The sequence below is a fragment of the Pseudorasbora parva genome, chromosome 18, assembly GCF_024679245.1.
Source record: "Pseudorasbora parva isolate DD20220531a chromosome 18, ASM2467924v1, whole genome shotgun sequence".
Classification (NCBI taxonomy): domain Eukaryota; kingdom Metazoa; phylum Chordata; class Actinopteri; order Cypriniformes; family Gobionidae; genus Pseudorasbora; species Pseudorasbora parva.
Window position 1 is genome coordinate 29,350,836 of NC_090189.1, and position 22,365 is coordinate 29,373,200.

General features: G+C 37.8%; 2 protein-coding genes across 3 annotated transcripts; both read left to right on the plus strand.

Moving 5' to 3' along the window:
- Positions 1–541: 541 nt before the first annotated feature.
- Positions 542–11,178, plus strand: pigs (phosphatidylinositol glycan anchor biosynthesis, class S). The gene is made up of 12 exons (XM_067423659.1): positions 542–681; positions 960–1,099; positions 1,187–1,298; positions 2,200–2,289; positions 6,100–6,191; positions 6,262–6,499; positions 6,585–6,727; positions 8,418–8,532; positions 8,625–8,770; positions 10,120–10,220; positions 10,324–10,534; positions 10,649–11,178. The coding sequence occupies exons 1-12, from the start codon at positions 663–665 to the stop codon at positions 10,925–10,927; spliced, it is 1,686 nt and encodes a 561-aa protein (XP_067279760.1). The 5' UTR covers positions 542–662; the 3' UTR covers positions 10,928–11,178.
- Positions 11,179–12,648: 1,470 nt separating this feature from the next.
- srsf1b (serine and arginine rich splicing factor 1b) lies at positions 12,649–21,590 on the plus strand. Of its 2 annotated transcripts, XR_010898965.1 has the most exons (5): positions 12,649–13,080; positions 13,505–13,692; positions 18,985–19,157; positions 19,480–20,285; positions 20,959–21,590. XR_010898965.1 is itself a non-coding variant. In XM_067423665.1 (4 exons), exons 1-4 carry the CDS (start codon positions 12,890–12,892, stop codon positions 19,666–19,668), a joined length of 741 nt encoding a protein of 246 aa, XP_067279766.1. In that variant the 5' UTR covers positions 12,649–12,889; the 3' UTR covers positions 19,669–21,590. The 2 variants fall into 2 exon arrangements, 1 of the variants encoding a protein (XP_067279766.1); XM_067423665.1 differs by having other exon boundaries at positions 19,480–21,590.
- Positions 21,591–22,365: the final 775 nt, after the last annotated feature.

Here is a 22,365-nt window from a genome sequence, read left to right on the forward strand (position 1 = left end):
TTGCAAAAAAAATTGAGCCACTTGCAGTATGAAAATTGGAATAAGAGGGATCATACAAAATGCATGTTATTTTTTATGTAGTATTGTTCTGAATAATATATCTAACTTTTTTTTTAACATAAAGTCCACAAGACAAACAAAAAAAAAAATCCTGAATTTATAAAAAAATAACCCTGTTCAAAGGTTTATGAACCACTGAATATTTAAACTTTTTTTTAAATAGTTGTGTTTGATTCCCTCAATTGTCTCAGTATGAAAATATGGAAAATAAACTCGAACAACCATTAAAAAAAATAATAGTTGTAGATCATCCACGGAACGACCTATTTTTTACACTCTATGGGAACGACGCACAGTATGGAGAATCAATGGTTTATAAATTGATTGGTTACCAACATTCTTCCAAATATCTTCTTTTGTGATCCGAAGAATGAAATGTATACACTGGTTTGGAACGACATGAGGGTAAGTTAAATGATCACAGAATTTTAATTTTGAAAGTAAAATAACCCTTTAAAAGTGGCATAATTTATAACTTATACCGGAAGAAAAACGCTGACTAAACCCGCCCATCTTTAACTCTGATTGGAAGCCTGCCTTCTAGCATCTGATTGGATAGAATCGACCAATCGCGGGTCTTGTGGTGGTCATTTCACGCAGCAATGGCAGCCTTGCAGCTTGGTGAGTCTTGTGCATGAATTCAAAACCATTTCCTTATTTTACTTTCGATTTTTTTTGTGTGTTTTTCACGTATTCTTCTCATGAATTTCTCTTTATGAGTGCAGGACACTGTCAGCGTCTCGCTTAGTCATGTTAAGCTCTGGTTTATGTTGAAAGGGCAGTGTCGGCTTTACTCACAATGTTTTTTTGAATGGTTGTGACATGCCTGTTTACCACAGTTTGAATGAATAGTCCCTATTTAGCATAATTCCCTAATATGTTCCCTTTGGTTATACCAGAAAAGCAGCGAGGGCGATATGCTGCTCTGGCCATCGCTGCAGTCGTCATTGGTGTGGGCATCCCGCTATGGTGGAAGACCACAGAGACCTACCGCGCCTGGCTGCCTTTCTCTGAGATCAGCGAACTCGACAGCCTCCAGGTAACCGCCACTGCGTCCTTCCTCAAGTCAGACTCATGTTTGTGTCAATGTAAGTTCAGAAATGATACATTATCATGTGCTTGACAGCTCCAGCTAAGTGTAGATATCGAGGTGGTCTTCTCTCGGGGAACACTGACCCCAGAACAGCAGAAAAAGGTTCCACTCAGTCATGTCAATGAAAAGGAGCACCAAGTTGATAGTAAGTGACCCATTTGTGTTTGGAAGCTTCATAAGGTTAGTTCACCCAAAAATGAAAATTTTGTCATGAATTACTCACCCAGATGTTGTTCCAAACCCTTCTTTTTGATGAAATCTGACAGGTTTCTGTACCATCCATAGACAGCAACGTAATTGCAACTTTCAGGATCCAGAAAGGTAGTAAAGACATCGTTAAAATAGCCCATGTTACTCCAGTGGTTCAACATTTATGTTATGAAGCAAAAATGAAACAAAAGTAACGATTTTTATTCAACAATTTCGTCTCGTGTGCATCAGACTCCTACACTGTTGACATTGTAACAGTGCAGCACTTCCAGGATTTACGACAGAATGCCGACTCGCCATTGGCTGATGTTGTTCACGTGAGCACCACCACGCATGTGTGTGATGCTGACGCAGGAGCTAGCCAATGGTGAGCTGCCGTTCTGCCATAGAACCTGGAAGTGCTGCAATGTTCTTACTACATGAATAGCATAGGAGTGGCGTTGAAGAGAAGACATTGTTAAATAAATTGTTGGTAAACAAGGTTTTTTTGTGTGGTTTTTTTTGCATACAAAAAGTATTCTTGTCGCTGCGTAACATTTAAGTTGAACCACTGGAGTCAAATGGATTACTTTCTTTAAAATGGCCTATTGTCTTTACTATCTTTCTGGGCCTTGAAAGTTGCAATGACACTGCTGCCTGTAGATGGTTCAGAAAGCTCTCGGATTTCATCAAAAATATCTTCATTTGTGTTCATTTTGCGGGTTTGGAAGGACATGGGTAATTTAATGACAGAATTTAATTTTTTGTGGGAATGAACCCTTTCATCATAAAACAAACAATAAACAATGAACTGAGATTCTGATATCCAAAACACATTTTCCCCTTCTCATCTCCAGCTAAAACAGGTTTGCGTTACAAATATGAAACCAGATATCGCACTGCCACTATAATGGAGGAAGATGCCTTGAATCAGCCCACTGCTGCAGGTTGAGTGGTTTTTATTGTTGCTAGTATTTTCTTTGGTGTATACAAATAAACACGTTTGTTGTGGGGGTTCGTTATGGAAGCTTGTTTCCGCCACAGAATTAAAAATGAAAATTGCTACTTACAATTCTGACTTTCTCTCAGAATTGCATGATATAAACTTACAATCGCGACTTATAAAGTCAGAACTGAGACAGAAACTCATTCTGACTTTATATCGCAAATGTCAGTCTTTTTCCCCCTCAGAATTAGACTATAATTTAGAAGAGTCTGAATTGTGAAATATAAGCTTGCAGTTGCGAGAGAAAAAAATCAGAATTGCAAGTTATAAAGTCAGAATTGCATTATATATACTCGCAATTGTGAAAAATAAGGTCAGAACCACGACATTATATCACGGAATTTTGACTTTGTAACTCGCAAATTATGAGTTTGTCTCACAATTCTTAGGGGGAAAAAATAAGAATTGCGAGATGTAAACTCTCAATCGTGAGAAAAAAAGTCATAATTGTGAGTTAAAATGATCTTTTAAATTATTTTATTCCATGGTGAAAACAAGGTTCCACAGTTCATCAACAATTTGGACAGAATGTTTTGTTTGAAAATATAAAGTGGAACTATAACATTTTATATAGGTAAAAACAGCATCGCATTATATTTTAAAAGTTTAAGATGTATTTGTTCCTTTATTTGCACTTAATCACTTATTTAATTTAATTATTTATTAATACAATTTTAGTATGTTAATCGGGCTATATTAATAGATTATGGCATATTTCAAATAATTGTATTTTGTTTTCGCAATGTCAATTGAAGGAAGAACACTTGCCATATATATTATTCTTAATGGTCCTACTTTATATTAGGTGGCCTTAACTACTATGTACTTAAGCCCCGTTTCCACCAAAATTACCCGGAACAATTTGTACCAGGAACTTTTTTACAGGAACTTTTCTCCCCCCAGACCTGCAGCTGTCTGCGTTTCGACCGCGATAAAGTTCCGAGAAGATTAGGCAAATTAGTCCGGTGATGTAGGACTGTGCGCGACTGCTCCTCCAAATCAGTGAAGGACAGTAATCATTTTTAAGTGTACCGATTGAAAGATTTAGTGGACTGTTTACATGAGACGTTATCTAAACTGATCTGGTGTTTACATGTGATGACTTTCAATCGCAATCATTTTGTCACATGCAGTTTGTCTGCCGCATCAAAAATGTCGCCGCTGTTTTCTCCAGCAGCTGGAGTGTGTTAACTGTAGCCATAGCAACTCTTAACGGCCACCAGGACTAATACAGTATTATTTATAGCTATTTGTTGTAAAGTGTAATAATCATCTCAGAAAAAAAAATCTTCTGTCAGGCGCAGTTAAAGTAAAAACTGCCTGGGGCAATATACGCTGTGTCATTACTCCAACATTATCTTCATAACTTACGAAATGAAAAGTTTACCCCTCAGAAAAATGTACTTTCCTCTCTTGTCAACATGAGCGCGGCGCGCGCCGTCACATCATGTAAGGATGCACACATAAAAGTAATCGGTCAGGTCGTTTACATGGTGAAAAAAAATTTATAACGAGTATGGAAGAGATTCAAGCTGTGCTGCTTTTGCTGGTTATGTATAGGTTTACGAGGTAATTAACAACGACAGAAAAGAGCACTAATATCCAGATTCAGCAGCATATTCAGAAAGCTTGTAAAGCTAGATTTAAAATGACAATGTATATTATTATCAGCTATTACGGACATTGAACGTGAGATGGCTGAGACGACCGCGCGCCACCAGACAGAGAGCAAGACTGATATTTACTGAACGCAGAACGAACCTCAAAAAAGACTTTTAAAAATGCCGGTTGAACTAAAATGCTGCGTGAGCTCAACCAATCAGCATGTTCAGCGCCCAAGTCCCGCCCTCGAAAGTTCCTGAACTTTGAAAAAGTACTACCTCGCGAGCAGGGCCGTTTGGAGGGGCAAATATTTACCCGGAACTTCATTTAGACCCTGGTTCCTGCGGTCTAAACACACGAAGTACCACCCAAAGTTCCTAGTTCCTGGGTAAAGTTCCTGTGGTGGAAACGGGGCTATACATCAAAAAATATGTACAATATACTTAAGCCCCGTTTCCACCACAGGAACTTTAAATATTTGCCCCTCCAAACGGCCCTGCTCGCGAGGTAGTACTTTTTCAAAGTTCAGGAACTTTCGAGGGCGGGACTTGGGCGCTGAACATGCTGATTGGTTGAGCTCACGCAGCATTTTAGTTCAACCGGCATTTTTAAAAGTCTTTTTTGAGGTTCGTTCTGCGTTCAGTAAATATCAGTCTTGCTCTCTGTCTGGTGGCGCGCGGTCGTCTCAGCCATCTCACGTTCAATGTCCGTAATAGCTGATAATAATATACATTGTCATTTTAAATCTAGCTTTACAAGCTTTCTGAATATGCTGCTGAATCTGCATATTAGTGCTCTTTTCTGTCGTTGTTAATTACCTCTTTAGTAAACCTATACATAACCAGCAAAAGCGGCACAGCTTGAATCTCTTCCATACTCGTTATTAATTTGTTTTCACCATGTAAACGACCTGACCGATTACTTTTAAGTGTGTGTCCTTACATGACGTGACGGCGCGCGCCGCGCTCATGTTGACAAGAGAGGAAAGTACATTTTTCTGAGGGGTAAACTTTTCATTTCGTAAGTTATGAAGATAATGTTGGAAGTGTGTGTCCTTACATGACGTGACGGAACGCGCCGCGCTCATGTTGACAAGAGAGGAAAGTACATTTTTCTGAGGGGTAAACTTTTCATTTCGTAAGTTATGAAGATAATGTTGGAGTAATGACACAGCGTATATTGCCCCAGGCAGTTTTTACTTTAACTGCGCCTGACAGAAGATTTTTTTTTCTGAGATGATTATTACACTTTACAACAAATAGCTATAAATAATACTGTATTAGTCCCTGTGGCCGTTAAGAGTTGCTATGGCTGCAGTTAACACACTCCAGCTGCTGGAGAAAACAGCGGCGACATTTTTGATGCGGCAGACAAACTGCATGTGACAAAATGATTGCGATTGAAAGTCATCACATGTAAACACCAGATCAGTTTAGATAACGTCTCATGTAAACAGTCCACTAAATCTTTCAATCGGTACACTTAAAAATGATTACTGTCCTTCACTGATTTGGAGGAGCAGTCGCGCACAGTCCTACATCACCGGACTAATTTGCCTAATCTTCTCGGAACTTTATCGCGGTCGAAACGCAGACAGCTGCAGGTCTGGGGGGAGAAAAGTTCCTGGTACAAATTGTTCCGGGTAATTTTGGTGAAAACGGGGCTTTATTGTGTTTATATTATAGTGAAAAACAGTTTTGCTGATATTGAGGTGTGATACGGGTAGAGTTAGGGACAGGTGTGGCGGTATTGGGTAAGTTTAAGGGTAGAGTTCAGTGTAAGAAAAAGTGTCAACTGTAATTATAAATGTAACTACAGAAATTAATTACAGATGCAATTACATGCATGCAATTTTTAAAATGGAAGTACAATGTAAAAACATGTATGTACACAAGTGCACCGTATCAAATTATTAATTTAAACGTTATTACATAGTAGTTAAGGCCACCTAATATAAAGTGGGTAGTTATTATTATTATCATCATTATTAAAAATAATAATAGTATTTGTTGAATTATTCTAAGCTTATTTAAAATGATCAGTTTGGGTTTTCAGTTTTTTTTTATTCGCATCACTAATTTTTAAATGTAGATTTGTTTATCTATTGGTAGGATCACTGAAAAATTCCCATTTGCTTTTCCCTCCATAGAGGCAGATCTATCCCTACACATGCTCACTGAGAGTCCTTGTGGGTCTGTGGTTGTGTATGTGATCCCTGAATCCTCCACCCTATTAGCAGCGGTAAGATTCATTTACACAGAATACCTAAACTGAATCCCCTTCGCCGCTCATTCTGGCCTTATCCTTTCAGGATGTGAAAGTGTACGTGGGGCAACGGCGCACTGCATTGCTGCGTTCTGCTCCTTCGTGGAGTTCGGGGAGTCTGAAGGAAGTCCTTTCAAATCTGGACCTGCAAGTGGAGCAAGTAGTGAGCACCATGTCCTTCAGTCACCAGGATATTGTAGCTGCTCTGAGCAACCGCGTTCGCATGACTAAAATGACAAAGGAGGGTATGGCAGACAGCATGAGGGCCATCAAATCCAGTCCAGGTGAGTATTCCCTCTCATTTTAGCAGGTTTTCTCAAAAGTATATTCTCATTTAAAGCTTCATAATCTGATTTTGCCTTCTCTTAGGCTATGAGATCACATTCAGTCTGCTCAACCCAGACCCAAAGTCGCATAGTCTTCACTGGGATATCGAGGGCGCCCTTTATAGCTACATTCAGCCTTTAATGGACAAACTTGCCCCTATAGCCAACTTTTCAGTGGACTCTCAGGTAACTATGAGCAAGTAGAGTGTAGTTTGGTTGGAGGGCTGGGTGAGACGTTCAGGGACGGTATGACCTCTGACCCCTAGGGAATTTGCTGTACTGTTTATATCACAATGGATTTATTTGTGCTGCTGTTAAGAGCTGCCTTGGGGTTTTAAATAATGAGTAAACATGGAGTAATGCAAAATGTATAGAGCAGAGGATATTTACAACAGCATTGAGATTCATCCAGTCATCATTTAAAGTCAGAAATCAGCATATTATAATGATTTCAGAAGGATCATGTGCGTCCGAAGACTGGTGTAATGATGCTGAAAATTCAGCTTTGCATCACAGGAATAAATAACATTTCAAATATCATAATAAAATAGAAAACAGTTACAGATATTTTAAAATGAATATTTCTCAAGGTTTGTTTTACTGTATTTTTGATCAAATAAATGCAGCCTAACAGTATTAAATAATCTTAATTATTTGGGCAGATTCTTCAAATATTTCACATTTTACAATGATGCAAGATTTATCATTCCTTGCTTATGAATAAACTTTTTTTTTTTTACATTCATCAACTTTTAAATAAAAGAAGGAAAGCTTTATTTATGGCACCTTTTAAAAACAGTGTTTACAAAGTAGAAATACATATGAATTAACAGAAAATAAAAACGGTTATGAAAAAGGCACAAAATACAAAATTAAAATGTTTATTTTATATTCACAAAATACAAAAGAAAAAAATTGTATATGAAAAATATTTGCTGTAAATCTAAACAAGCTGTGTTCCAAATTTGAGGTTGATATCTCAACAAATTAGCTTTCAGTAAGAATTTTTTTCATTTCCACTGTGGTCATTTTTGAATTTGTTTCAGGACCATTAACCTTTTTGATTCATGTCCATGATTTGCATGCATGCGTGCGTGTTCACATGCCAAAAACGGGCCAAAACCTTTACCAAGTTTTGTACTATTCCACTGAGTAAAAAAAATTCTAAAAATGACCGAACACCACCAAAAGATTAAAAATAATAGTTTACCCATGGTTAAATAATGGATAAACATTTTCCTGTTTTCCATTGAGTTTCTAGCAAAAATAATTGTCATGATAGATCAATCAATCAACTTATATAGCACTTTTACAATGACGATTGTTTCAAAGCAGCTTCACAGTGTTAAACAGGACAATATTGCAACAAAATTTATATCTGGCAGTCACTCTGGAGAAAACAGTGATGTTATCAGCTTTTAATTGATCATATAGCGACAATGTTGGCAGATCAGTATTATAATTTATAGAATTCAGTAAATAAATAATTAATTTTATTTGTATATTTAGTTGAATAACTTAGAAATTGTATTGTCCCCAACTGAGCAAGCCAAGCCAAAGGTGACAAGTGGCAAGGAACCAAAACTCCACCAGGGCATGATGGAGAAAAATAAACCTTGGGAGAAACCAGACTCAGTCAGGGTGCCAGTTCTCCTCTGGCCTATTAACACACCGTGTATGATTATTATTCTGGCAACATTACAGGTCAGAAATCATATTTGATCGGAATATTTAAAATTTCTGGGTATCACGCAAGAGACAGGAGATGGCAAGAGACCTTATATTATCACAATCATTTACTGTAATTCATGATATAATATTTTGGACATATTGCCTACCACAAACTCTCAGCTTCTATTTGTGTTTATCTTTTCAGATTCTGTATTATGCGGTTCTAGGTGTGAACCCTCGTTTTGACAACAGTGTGTCTGCATATACACTCAATGCAGACAGTCTGTCACATGTTATCAACCCTGTCGAGGCCAGACTAGGTGAGATTTGGACTTTAACTCATGAGAAATTATCTTAAAACAGTTTTTATGCTTATTTACATTTACACAAGTTGTTATTGTCTTTTACACAGGTTCAAATGCTGCTTCCTCTAACCCTGTCTTGAACTTCCTGCTATATGTGCCAGATGCCCACCACTCTCCTCTCTTCATCAGAGACCATGGCAAAAGGGAGGTGCCCTCTAACGCCTTTCACAGCCCTCGTTGGGGTGGCATCATGGTACTGTCCAGATGTATTCAAGGGGTCATGAAATGTATTTTCACATAGTTATGCTTCTAGAGGTTAAAGTCCCCATGAAATCAAAATGTAATGTATTTTATTATGAATGTTAGCCTTAATGTTATCTATGAGCTAGCTAGTTTGCTCCAACAACAATGTCAAAATTCAGAAGATTTTTAGAAGATAAGCGTTCAAAACTTCTCTAACTTCTGCCAATATGCATTAGCTATTTTAATGACATTACTTTGCCCTTTTTTTCTGTCCAATCAAATGCTCTCTCGAATCTATAGCGTCCTGCACCCTACTCTGCACCCTACAGCTCAGTCTGGAAACCTGTACATTAATATCTACTGCTTCTGTTACACTTTTTTTGTAAGAACCAATCACAGACTGGCTAATCTACCTGGCACGCTATTGGCGGGTTTTACAAAATGACGGACAGAGAAGCGATGGGTCGTTGCCCGTTGATCATGCCTCTTGTGGTCTGATTGGTTGAAGGACTATCCAATTGCATACGGAATAATTTGAATTATGCTGGTTGATCACGCCTCATGTGCAGTATAAAATATAGAGCAGACTCCCCAGACCAATGTTCAACTGATAGCCAGACAAGCCTACTCTATAAATAAATGCTGAAGCTGCGTCTGAAATCGGTCATTTGTTTACACACTTACTATTTTTTACATGTCACAGTGCACTATATAGGTGATAGGAAATGATTCAGTCAGTGTAAAATGCGTTCCATTGTGGTGAATGAAGTCTTGTTTCAGTAGTAGAAGTATGTTTGTTTGTTTTTTAATATCAAGGAAATTGATTTCCCATTTCATGAACCATTTAAAGTAGGCATACGACAGAAGTTGCAGTTGTCTTTTCTTCCTTATTGTAATGAGTCAATATACGAGTGAAGTGGCTTCTCGAACAAGAAAAATGTAAGGCAGGTCTTGATTTTTGTCCACTGGGACAAAATGGATGGATGGATGTGGTTTGCTATTGGTCAATCTCATGTGGGTGACAGGTTGTCCAGCCCTCATGCCATTAAGCATGTCTTTAGAGAAGAGAGATGAGATGTTGCTGCAAGAGTGAGGGGAATTTTTTTTTATTTTATTTAAGGATAATGAGGACGCATAATTAAAAAAAAAAAAAAAAAAAATATATATATGTGCGTGGATAAATTATAATAAGCACTGCAATATTCCATTAAAAATACAAATTGTCCATCTTGATTTCATCATGGTGACTTTAAACATTGTGTTCTTTTGTATTTTTCTGTGTAAATATTGTTTGTAAATGTGCTGGATGTTGTAAACAAGCCTATATTTCAAAGTTGATCATCTTATCTACGTCCTCAGGTGTACAATGTAAATGAAATGTACGGACCTGAAACAGAACGTCCCGTCGATATTACCATCAATATGGCTAAAGTGATGGGTGTGTTCTTGGCACAGTTACGGTTAGTACTTGACCATTTGACTTTCACAAATTTAGGTTAAAATGCCTGGTTTGCCATTTCACTTTCACATTTCAATTCCCTCTGTCCCTCGCCGTGTTTTCAGGCTCATGCTGGGAGTGCAGCGTACTCGTCCTCCAGCAGGCTTTGTGCTTCAGAGTCCAGGCAGCGCCGGACTGGCTGACTGGGAGCTGGACCGACTCCTGTGGAGCCGCAGTGTGGAGAACATCGCCACCGCCAGCACCACCATCACCTCGCTGGCTCAGCTCCTCGACCAGATTGGAAACATCGTCATCAATGACAACATTGCACAGCAGGTGGGAGGTCCAGATGTTTATGGCTCTTCGCGTAATGAAATCATTCCGCCGTAACGTTTTGTCCTCAATGGTAGGAATAGGAAAATATGCAATTTTGCTATTGTTTCTATACAGGTTTCCAGTGCAGTGTCGTCGCTCCAGTCTGCTGTCGCTGAGCTAGAGGCTGGGAACTTGGCTTTTGCGCTCCAGTATAGCAGGGAAGCTATTTTGGCTTCGGAGAGGGCCTTTTTCGACCCCTCTCTTTTGCATCTTCTTTATTTTCCAGACGATCAGAAATTTGCCATCTACATTCCTCTTTTTCTACCCATGTGTGTACCAATTGTACTCTCGCTACTGAAAATTGTGAGTGAAACCAAGAAAAGGCGAGCAGATAAACAAGCCAAAAGTGACTGAGAAACCACGATAGATACACATACTAACGGCTGCACTTCTGTGGCATGTTTAAAAACACACAGAGTCATTAAAAGATGATGTGTGTGGTGTATATTTCATTCTTATTTATGAGACTAATACTCTAGCAGCAAAAAATTGGTGCTGCTTAAATTTACAAAGGCAGCTGCACTGAACATTTTAAGGATGACATGGTCGATTCTGTCTGAGAGGAATTTTTGGTTTCTATCGCTGCACAGTATGTGTTAGCAATCCATTTTGGATTGGGATGCCCTTGAATTCTCCTGGAGACTGTTCCTTTTGTCATAGTCACATGCCTAATTATTATAAATAGTAATGAACAACTACTGCAAGCACAATTCGATAAAACAGGCCATATCTTTTCCCTTCAAGGCTGAGTTTTATCAGGACTTCACAGCACTGATACAAACTTCTACACGATTCACTGTCATAGCTTAACATGGTGACAAATTGTGCTATAAATCATAAGTATGCTAATGCGATGGTGGATGCATGTAATGCGTTTTCTTGCATGTCTCATACAGCTATGATGAGAAGAGCAGAATAAAGTTCAAACTGACTATTCTCTTTCTACAAAAAACTCTTGATTAATTTGGTTGAAATAATACATAAAAAAAAGATTAATAACAAGTACATGTTAATTCTCTGAAAGAGAGGCTAAATGAGTAAACTGCATTCCTGTCATGGGCCAGACCCTCAGTCACCTCAGATATGGCCTGTAACAGAAATAACAGAATAGATACACTGGTTTTAAGAAAACTGAGTTCCAATTCATTATATAATATAAGAGGGGTGTAAATCCACCCCTTCAAACTAAATACATAATTCGATTTTAAAAGTTTGTCAAAACTTTGAATTTGGTTTAAGAAAGCCAGACCAGAAAGTATGAATAAGTTTTAAAACTCAAAATTATTCAAAACTTTGATGATTTTGTCTTATTAATCCACCCCCTTCAAACTAAATACATAATTAGATTTTGAAAGAATTAATAAAAATTACATTACAATTAAGTTTAGAAGGCTACTAAAGTGAGTAGGGAAAAAATACGAAATATTTTACAAATAGGCCTAACATGTAAAAATAATTCCAAGAAAATATATAGCTGCTTTTTCAATTTAAGGATTGGGGTCCCTTACTTTAGGATGGTCATATTTGGGGGTCCGTGGCATCTAAAAGACTGAAAACTCCTGAACGACATAATTAAGAAGCAGCAATAGAACCGAGTGAAAGTGTTTCATTATGTATTCCAGTATTCACACAGAAATGATGTCATGTTTTTATGTTACTTTGCCAGAATATTCCCATGATTATGTCCATAAAGCTGTTAATCATACAGAAAGATATCTATTTCTTTTTAAAATATTCTTATAAGTTCTTAATACACAGTTGCACTTTTTACCTCAGTAACTCGTTTTTAGCGATAATTCCGAGAGCACGTGAAGGCAGCATTACAACTCAAAACAGAATTGAATAACCACACAAAATGATAAAATTTCTGATTTGCGTCATACCGGAACATTAAGGTGAATAAAGTGAAAATGATAATAATTCCAAACTTAGATTAGTAAGAATGAGTTGGCTGATAAACTAACTGTGAGGTCGATCAAATTCGCTTAGTTATTGCAATTAAACGCAGTGTAAAATAATCAGCAGCACTTGTTTAGATCTAGATATGCCGAAGTACTGCCAGGCGCGTATCCTTCCGCGGTGCGTCGCCCGGCCTCCGCGCAGTCGCGAGCTTGTGCTGAGGGAGGAAAGGACGGCGCCATATTGTGAGGAATCTTCTTGTTTTTTTGTTTTTTTTTTAATGTGAAAACTAATACTTTGAAGCTAATTTGTAGCTTCAGTTGGTGAGCATATATAGATCCAGTAGCGCTAACGGATTTCTTTAATATCACCTGACGGATAAATTATCCACGTCTTCTGTCTAACTTCTGCCTAAACATGTCGGGCGGTGTAATCAGAGGGCCTGCAGGGAACAACGACTGTCGGATTTATGTGGGTAATTTACCTCCCGACATTCGCACCAAGGACGTAGAGGATGTGTTTTATAAATACGGAGCCATTCGGGATATCGATCTGAAAAACAGAAGAGGAGGTCCACCGTTTGCTTTCGTGGAGTTCGAGGACCCGAGGTAACGTAACGTAACGTCAACATGCAAACCCAGCTTGGCCTGGATCTAACATGTCTATGAATTCTACAACACGATGCAGTCTTTATCACATTATATGCGTTATATACGGTTTATTTATGCGCAAACACTAGTCTTTTAAATTAAGGACTTGTATAAAGCGCGCGAACTTGTCAGTCAGGTCATAACTTTCAACGGAAGTAGGGAAGGTTAAGTAATGTATCTGTCAGCTAAACCAGAATTCTGAGAAATATGCAAAACGTTCAAGAACTCAGTGTATTTTAATAGAACTGCTGTCAATTTTGCTTGTAATGCCATTTTCAAATGTGCTATCATGTTTTGATCTTGGGAGTATTTCTGCGCATGCGCACCGATCTTCTTGCGTGTGATTGATTGGGCATCACCTTTCTGTCCACTATTTCTGTAGAGATGCAGAGGATGCTGTTTATGGACGAGATGGCTATGACTATGACGGCTATCGACTTCGAGTGGAGTTCCCAAGAAGTGGCAGGGGGGGTGGAAGAGGTGGAGGTGGTGGTGGTGGTGGTGTTGGAGCTCCCAGAGGCAGATATGGCCCTCCGTCCAGGCGTTCTGAGTACAGGGTCATAGTGTCAGGTGAGGAAATGGGCAGGACATCTTTGTCATGCAACTTAGGATGCTTTCACACTTGGTTCGATTGCTTGGTCCGAACTTGAATTTGATTGCTCACCTTGCACCCTCTGGACTTCACATTGTATTTTTTATCCCAAATTGTGGTACTTTAGATTTTGCATCCAAGGCGTTAACAATATATAATGGTACTTGCAACTATGTGCCATGCATGTACTGCAAATAAAAAGGATGTGCAAAGCGAGCAGAAATTAGAGATTCGTTCTCTTTGTTTGCAGTGTCAGTCCTGCTTGTCAGGAAAGTCAGTGAGCGAGCACACAGGTTTAGGAAACGATGAACTGTCCCAGACCACCTTTTCAAAGGAGACTTGCACAGTTTAGAAAACTACTAAAACATAAAAGTTTTAGTGTTCAATTGAAATATTGCCAAGATATTTTTTTTCTGTTTGGCCAATAAGTGCTGGATTTATTTCCACAGCCCAGAAGATCTTCAATAGTTTGCTGTCTCAGTTTTAACAGTTCTGTGTAATAATTGAAAGACAAATGCTGTTTCATATACTGTAGGAATTCAGCAAATGTGCATTTAAAAAAAACATTTGGAACATTTAATGCCCAAACCTCTGGAAATCCTGCTGATGGATGATCTTGTGTGCATAGCCTGTATAAAATGTGTGTACTGTGCGTGATGGTCCATTTGTGTGAAGGATCCAAGCCGTGTGAATTGGATGCGGACAGGAGAGTTTGGCTGTCACTGGAGAGATGCAAGAGCAGGCAACTTTAAATCCTTGATTTAATGATAAATCCGTTTAGTTTGCTGCTATGTCATATTTACTGTGTACTGTATTTAAAATGAGCTTTACCTGATCTTTGATTATTCCCAGTGGTCAAAATTTCGGCACTTGGTTACAGTGTTTACTAGGGCTGGGTTTTGACACATTTCACAATTCGATACCCAAGCTTTCAAATTCGATATAGATTCATTTGGATATATATCAGGTAAATTAGGGATGCACGATATTATCGGCACGACATCGGAATCGGCCGATAAACGCTTAAAATATAAAAATCGGCATCGGCCGATATGAAAACATTATGCCGATATGCCTTGCCGATATGATACCGTGTTGATATGCGCCTGCAATAACTCACGTGTGCAAGGAGTGCTACAGCGATAAGACCATGTCAGCACTGCAGTCATTCTTCAAGTGAAAACAAGAAAATACATTGCATTTACAGTGATTTATATTGACTGTTTTTAAATGCTGCCTTGAATATCTAAATGCACCTACAGAAGGACGTGACCGTCAGCAGCAGATTTGCCACGTTTTCACAACAAAACTAGCCCAAAACAAGCCCAATCGCGTCTCCCCACTCTCTAGCGCATGCGGCAGCCTCCACAGCAGCAGAAGCTCCTCCAGGTCCTAGTGCCCTCCAGCTAGTCCGCTATATATTTATACATGTAGTGGGGGCGCTGTTGTTACAGTAATACAATGAAAAGTAGACTACACAAATAAATTGAAGTTACTTCTTGTTCTGAATAAACAAATCAGTAATGATGTCATAAATCACAAGCATGACACTTGTAAATTAAATACTTTTATATACAGTGTATTAATCTGTAATAAAATTTTACGAAATGGATGATGAAAAATAATCCAAGGAGCTCTACAATAATTGTAGAATTAAAAGACAGCATCAATGGATGTCATGCCACCCCCACTTCATGTGCACAAACGTTAAATCCAAAAATACAATATTAAGGTTACAGCTGCATCTGGGGTGAAAAATGACTGACTTTATTATTGTTATTTTCAGAGTTTTAATATACTCTTATCATAAAAAGAACTTTATTAACATTTATTTATCTTCAACAAGAATCCTTTTAGTAAGGATACCTCAGAAATCTTAAACCAGAATGAAAAAAAATAGTTTTTGCTCAAAATGGTGTTGTTTCCAAACAAAGGGAAAAAATAAACATATATCGGTATCGGCATATCGGATATCGGCAAAAATCCAATATCGTGCATCCCTAAGGTAAATGTATATCAGGTACAGTACATGGTAAATTTTCTAAAGGAAAAAAATCTCTAATGTAACTATACAGTCAGTTGATTCTACATTACTATAATATTGAAGGTTAAAATGAACTGATTTGTTTACAAACACTTAAGGAATAATACTAACTTAATAATAACAATTGTTTCTACTCCAATTCGTCTTTTGAAATATAAACGTTTAAATGGTGGCTGAGACATGATTTTTGGTAAGTTGTACTGTATTTCAACATACCTTCTGATGTTCATTCATGTTTGTTTCATGCTGTAACTAGTAGTAAAGCTGAAGAGATGAACAGTTCACGTTCGCTCCGCGCTGTGGCTTCGCTTGAACCGAGACGCTACAGCGATCTATGATGCCACATTAAAGAGTGCCAAAACGGTATTTATTGTTTGAATTTCATGATAAAATGGACTAAATGTGAAATCTGAGACATTGTTTCATATCAAAAATAACAAAGCATAAAGTGCATTGCGATTTTGTGCATTGGATGTTCTGTTCATTCATCACCTGAAAACAACGTAGACCTAAAAGATCAATTCTTGGGATTAAGAAATTATATCAGTTTATAAAAATTAGGGATGTGTTGATCTGATACTCTGTATCGATATTCGGCTCTGATACTGGCATTATTTGCCGGATCAGGTATCGGTCAGACAGGACTAATCCAAATCGGATAAAAGTAATCAGATAAAATTACTTAATCTTGCTGGAATTCTGCCGCGTTCTAGGCGACCCGTGTTTTTCCAATCTTCTACCTAGGGCTGGGTGATTATGACCCCAAAAAATTATCACAAAATGATAATTTATAAATGTAAAATCTTTATTTCTTTAATGTTTAAAAGCATATTATTGATCCTAAGTGAAAGATGTAGAAAACAGACAGTTAACTGTGGTTTAAAACTATCCTTTATTGTCAAAACATGACAAACACTTCCCAAACTGGTGAACTTATTAAAAATGAGGTAGATCTATTTATTACTAATAAAAGCAATATTAATAGAGTAGAATATTATTAATATAAATAGAATACATAAAGTAAATATCCATAGTAAAATCTAGAACTGAAATATAATATTTGGCTCTGCTGACTGAATGCAAAGTCAACGTTTTTTAAAGATAATGTTTGTCAATAAACAAAAATATAATTAAAAAATATATATATTTTTGGTCAGCATGCAAAACCTTATAAATAGATGACATTGACAATATAAATAAATTTAAAAAAAATAACTGGTCAGCTTTTTATTTTACTCTACACTATATATCAATAATATAATTATATATACTTAATTGTGTAAGTAATAAAACACTAAAAACGCAAACGGGCAAAAAAAAATGCGTTAAGTTTAGAAACATTTTCAGTCCCCCCTCTCTTGCCTCACAGTGACTTGGTCCACCACGCATCTCACCGACACACACACACACACCTCACTGACAGTGGGCTGTCACTAAATGTTTTTTTTCCCCATTAAATGTTTAGATTTTATACAATTATTATGCACTCATGGTTTCTCTAGAGTAAGTTTTGCTGCTGAAGTGCTAATCTAGTTTATCCACCATCTAGTTTATAGTATTTTTGTCATAGATTGTTATTATATATTTTTTAATGTATTGTTTTTCTGTATTTAGTAGATTTGTGTGTTTAAAACACAAAAGAGAAATTATCAGTTCAACACACTAAGGTAGAAATTCTACAATACATTTTTTATATCAGTTCTCTAAAGCTGGGTGTACACGGCCCGATTTTTTTGCTGTCGTAAAAACTCGCAGACGTTATTTTTTTCACTCACGTGGAAATCGTTGATGATATAGTATGTTCGAGGAATTAAAAGACGGGCAGAGCATGTTAAGAGCACGTTAAAAAGGTCCATGTTTAGCGCAGCTCGCTCGGAGCGTTCAATATGCTGTAAAACTTAAATTAATATTAATAATATTTGTTTCAAATACTGAATGAAGCCTGCTATATTTGGGACAAGAGTCGCGATCTTAAATTACTTGCACAAAACTCTTGATCAGCACTCAAAATTTGTTCATTTAAACCGTTATGCGCAGAGAGGGTGAGGGTGAGGGCGAGAGAGAGTGAGGTCTGCAGTCTGGGCCATTATGATGTGAGCTCCAGACCGTCAGCGGCATTCATCGCTCATGTACCCGCAGAGAACAGCTTCATCTAGTTGATTTACTTGTTTTTGTGTAAGTAATACGTTGTCAAATATGTTTAAAATAAATAGACTAGCTATACAAGTAGTTATGTCTCTGTATTATTTCTCCTGTTAATGACGTAATGCAAAATGCACAATCAGATGTATGAATAGTTCAAATATTTGTTTTTATAATAATAATTATTATAAAATAATCATTTGAATGTCATTTTTGAGCAATTTTGACAGCTCTACACAGTGTATGCCTGCCTTAAAGTGGGGGTTCCGTGTTTTTTTTCTAGGCTTGGTTGTGTTTATTGGGCGCAGTATAACATGTCTTAATACTTCTTTTTTTTTTTACTCCATATTTTTCTTATATTTTACCTTTATTCCACCTCGCTGTCTCCACTGTCCTTTGATAGGCTCGTTTGGTTCCTGCTTCTATGAAGCCCATACCTTCGAAAAACGCAATGGTCTTCGATTGGTTAGATGGCCAAATGTAATTTCATGTATTTTTATTGGCTGAAGTGCCAAGCACAGGTTGTCCGGAAACGCCACGCCCCTTAGCATTACGGGCAGAAGTCACATCTGGGGCAGTGTTTCTGTTAATAGCAAGGGTTTATGATTTCACCAACCCGTGAAGAAGCTCGTTGTAGTCCAAACCAGCCGTTTTTGTAGGCAATAAACAGCCATAACTTTAAAAGACAATATCTCCGTTTGCATTGAACTTTCAGCGCTGTAACTTTACTGTAAGATACTTAATCTACTACTGCTGTAAGATACTGTTTATGCTCAAGCAGCAACATTACACACTAACTAAAGTTAAAAAAGTGAAATCGCATGCAACCACCCCTTTAAGATACTGAAATTGTCCAAATAACCCATTTCGGTCGATCACTCACTAAAAAGCATTCATATCCAAAAGTAACTGAACTACGCCATCAAACAAACCCGGTTGCACAGGAACAAAGTTTTCCTGTCCTCCTTCCTCGAACGGTTCACTTTCAGTACTGAAGTCAGTTACTTGCATTATGATTGTTGTGTTGCTCGTGAAAAGATATTGATCTACTTAGTTAATGGTTATGATTGTCTTTTTTTTTCAGGACTTCCTCCTAGTGGCAGCTGGCAGGACCTTAAGGATCACATGCGTGAAGCAGGTGATGTATGTTATGCTGACGTTTTCCGGGATGGCACCGGCGTTGTGGAGTTTGTGCGCAAAGAAGACATGACCTACGCCGTTCGAAAGCTGGATAACACTAAGTTCCGGTCACATGAGGTAGGTGTGAGTTCATAAACATAGACCGCCATTGGAAAGGACAGGACAGGGCATAGCTTAAGGATTTGGGAACATCAAGGTAAGCTTGATGTCAGAGACCCATGATGGAGCCACATGGACTAGGAGGATCCATGGAATGGATCTTTTGAATGTAAGTGATTTTGTCAGTGGGCTGCATTAAATATAGAAGGAACTGTAATTTGGTGTAGCGCTAAATCTAAAAAAACGATCTTTATTAGATTCGCCAAGTGAGCCATGAATTAGCAGTAACCCAACATCTGGTAGTTCTTCGTTAGAAAGTGTGCCGTTATGTGTTTCTCAGGGGGAGACGGCTTACATTCGCGTAAAGGTGGACGGCCCGCGCAGCCCCAGTTACGGGCGCTCGCGCTCTCGCAGCCGCAGCAGGAGTCGCAGCAGGAGCAACAGCCGCAGTCGCAGCTACTCTCCACGCCGCAGCCGAGGATCACCACGATACTCGCCCCGCCACAGCCGCTCCCGTTCCCGCACCTAAACATCCACATTCCAGCTAGTTGGCTGGCCACAATCATATACACCCTGTGTCGCCCTCTATTGGACCCACTGTTGTACCTCATTGCTCTCTTGACTTGTTTCGTCTCTCCATTTCCCCCAGTTCGCTATCTCTCATCTTTGGTTTGTTTATTTTTTATGACTTGACTGTCATTTTGCTAATGACAGCTATGTGTAGCTAAGTGAATGTTTCCCTTTCTCTCCTTTCCTCCCGTCGATCCTTTTTTTTTTTTGTCGCTGTCCCCTATCTCATGACCCTGTTGTGTGTTTGTCCTGCATTCCCATTTTAACTGGATCTTCATACTTCATCCCTTGTACTCTATTTGACATGAGGGAAATGTTGAAATGCTTTAAATAGCTGTATGTGGGATGGATTAACTGCTACTGTTTTATTTTTTTAACAATGCTTCATTGGCTTTTTCTGGGGTGGGATATTATTTTGTTGGAAAACTGTTCTACTTTTACCTTTTCATGTCTTTCTATAGACAACAGAAGAGCAGGATTAAAGAAAGCTTTGGAATAAAGGATTTTGAAGCACAGTTCATTCATATTAGGATATTTGGAGGAGGAGGAGCAGGCATTTCATTTAAGGAGGCAATGGTATGACGGCAAGCGGCTTTAGTCACCTTTAAAAAGGCAGTTGTTGTTTTTCAACAGACATCCAGTACTCTGGATTGTCTTAGTTCAGTAACACATTAGTTTTGCTTTGCCATTCTTCCCCTCTTCACAACACTCCCCTTCCCTGTTTAATTTACCTTTTCTCACTGGTCATGTGCTGCTAAGCATGCATGTGTACTGTCTGGATGTTGCAATGCTTGTGCGTACATTAAGACAGCATTGTTTTTTTGGTGTTTCGTTTCTAAATCCAAAAACATTACTTTTTTTCCTGTTGTCCAAAATGTACTGGGATTCACCACTATTGATCTCCCATGTAGACTTATTACTAGACAAGCCAAAGGCTTGCAATGTTCAGTTGTTCTCATGTAAAATGTGATTTTGTCAAGAGAAAGTGTGTTTTTCTCTAGGTTAGTTTTGCTTGTTTTTCCAGTGAATAAGCACAATTGAATGTGTTTTAGGAGGTGCTTTAAATTTCTTCCGGAGCATATCATAGTCTGGTATCCTTTTTGTCATTTACAACAAAAAAACAAAAACAAAAAAATAAACAAATACCGCTCCTATGATCAATTTATTGAAGCTTTAAAATGATGGCTCTTTATTTAGCTGTGATTCTAACTTGTTACCTCCCTCTTTTTGATTTTGCTGGTATTTAAAGGTTTGGATTGGAGGAGGGGCTCACTGTGTCCCGATCCTTGGAGCCGGATCATTGGATCAGTTCAGGATCAGGAGCAGAATTAGGCTTAGGATAAGGATGGATACATACATGGAGCGGGATCAATTTACCGGGAGCGGGAACCATAGGAGAGGATCCCAACCCCAGCCCCGCATCCCCCCCACCAAACCACAGTTAAAGGATACGTGACGTCGTAATTGGCTTCTCTAGAACCAAATTCTTTTTTCTTTTTTTTTTGGAGCCCAAATGATGCGCGCGCAGAAGGGATCCAGGTGCCTGTTTTGTTTTTGTGAGATGAGTTTTTCGGTATAAAAAGGAGCAGAGCAAGGAACCAGAAGGCTGGATCAGTTGCTTTGGATGGAATCGGCATGAGGAGTGTGGTAAATAGAAGGGAATTAGTGGGAGGGTGGGATATAGGCACATTTTCAGGGGGATGCTGTAGTTTATTTAGGGTTTCAAAAAATTACTTTTCAAATTATATTTGTTGGCATTTGCTGTGTTGGCAGTGGTGTTTCTTTGCCCCCCTCAATTGGCTACTTTATATTTCTAGATTGTATGGTTGTTTTTTTTCTCTCTTTCCCTCTCTTTAAATAAAGACTGAATGTTCAATTAAAGTGTTGTTCTCCTTGTCATTTCTTATTCCTCTAGAAAACAGTTACTCAATGATAAAAGTGTACAAATATATTTGTGATTCTATAATTAGATACATTTAGCATTGCAAAAAGATCACTAACAGAAAATCTTTGCAGTGTTTTATTGACATGCCAGTTGCTTCCATTTTTCTTTTACCAAAAAAGTAATTTTGTCAAGTAATTTTACCAAAAAAAAGTAATTTCTTTATAGTACTGTCAACTGTTACAGACAAATTAAACAATGTGTAGAAATAAAATTAGTAATGAGTTTGATGGTAACAGGAGTGACTTTTTTTCCTTCTTTTTTTAACTCTACTTGCTAGCATAAATCCTAACAGGCTCATGACTAAAAAAATCATTACCTGTGTGATCAGTAAAATCAGCTTTCCATTTGATATTGTAGCAATTTTTATGTTTTACAAAATAACTGATTAGTGAGGGAAAGTGACATAATTTCCTGTCATTTCCTTACATGGCTGTGGGTGGGAGATCCACCAATACAAAGTATGGTGCAGTAACAATTGGCGCAAGATTAATGGACACTTTTGTAAAAGATAAAAATTATTTTTTTTAAATGTAATGTAGAATTGGCAAATGACTATTTAGGGGTTTTATAAATTAAATATTGCCAAAAGAAAAGTAATTAATTACACAATTATACATAATGGGAATAATACACTAATTTGGACAAGAAAACATTATTTTTAGCTATATAAGACACTTTTTACAGAATATATTATATGGTTACGGCCTGTAA

Coding starts and splice junctions, on each gene's coding strand:
- srsf1b (XM_067423665.1), top strand. CDS start 12,890: ATGTCGGGCGGTGTAATCAGAGGGCCTGCAGGGAACAACGACTGTCGG. Junction 13,693..18,984: donor GTACAGGGTCATAGTGTCAG/GTGAGGAAATGG, acceptor TTTTTTTTTCAG/GACTTCCTCCTAGTGGCAGC. Junction 19,158..19,479: donor CTAAGTTCCGGTCACATGAG/GTAGGTGTGAGT, acceptor TGTGTTTCTCAG/GGGGAGACGGCTTACATTCG.
- pigs (XM_067423659.1), top strand. Junction 8,533..8,624: donor CCCTGTCGAGGCCAGACTAG/GTGAGATTTGGA, acceptor TCTTTTACACAG/GTTCAAATGCTGCTTCCTCT. Junction 10,535..10,648: donor ATGACAACATTGCACAGCAG/GTGGGAGGTCCA, acceptor GTTTCTATACAG/GTTTCCAGTGCAGTGTCGTC.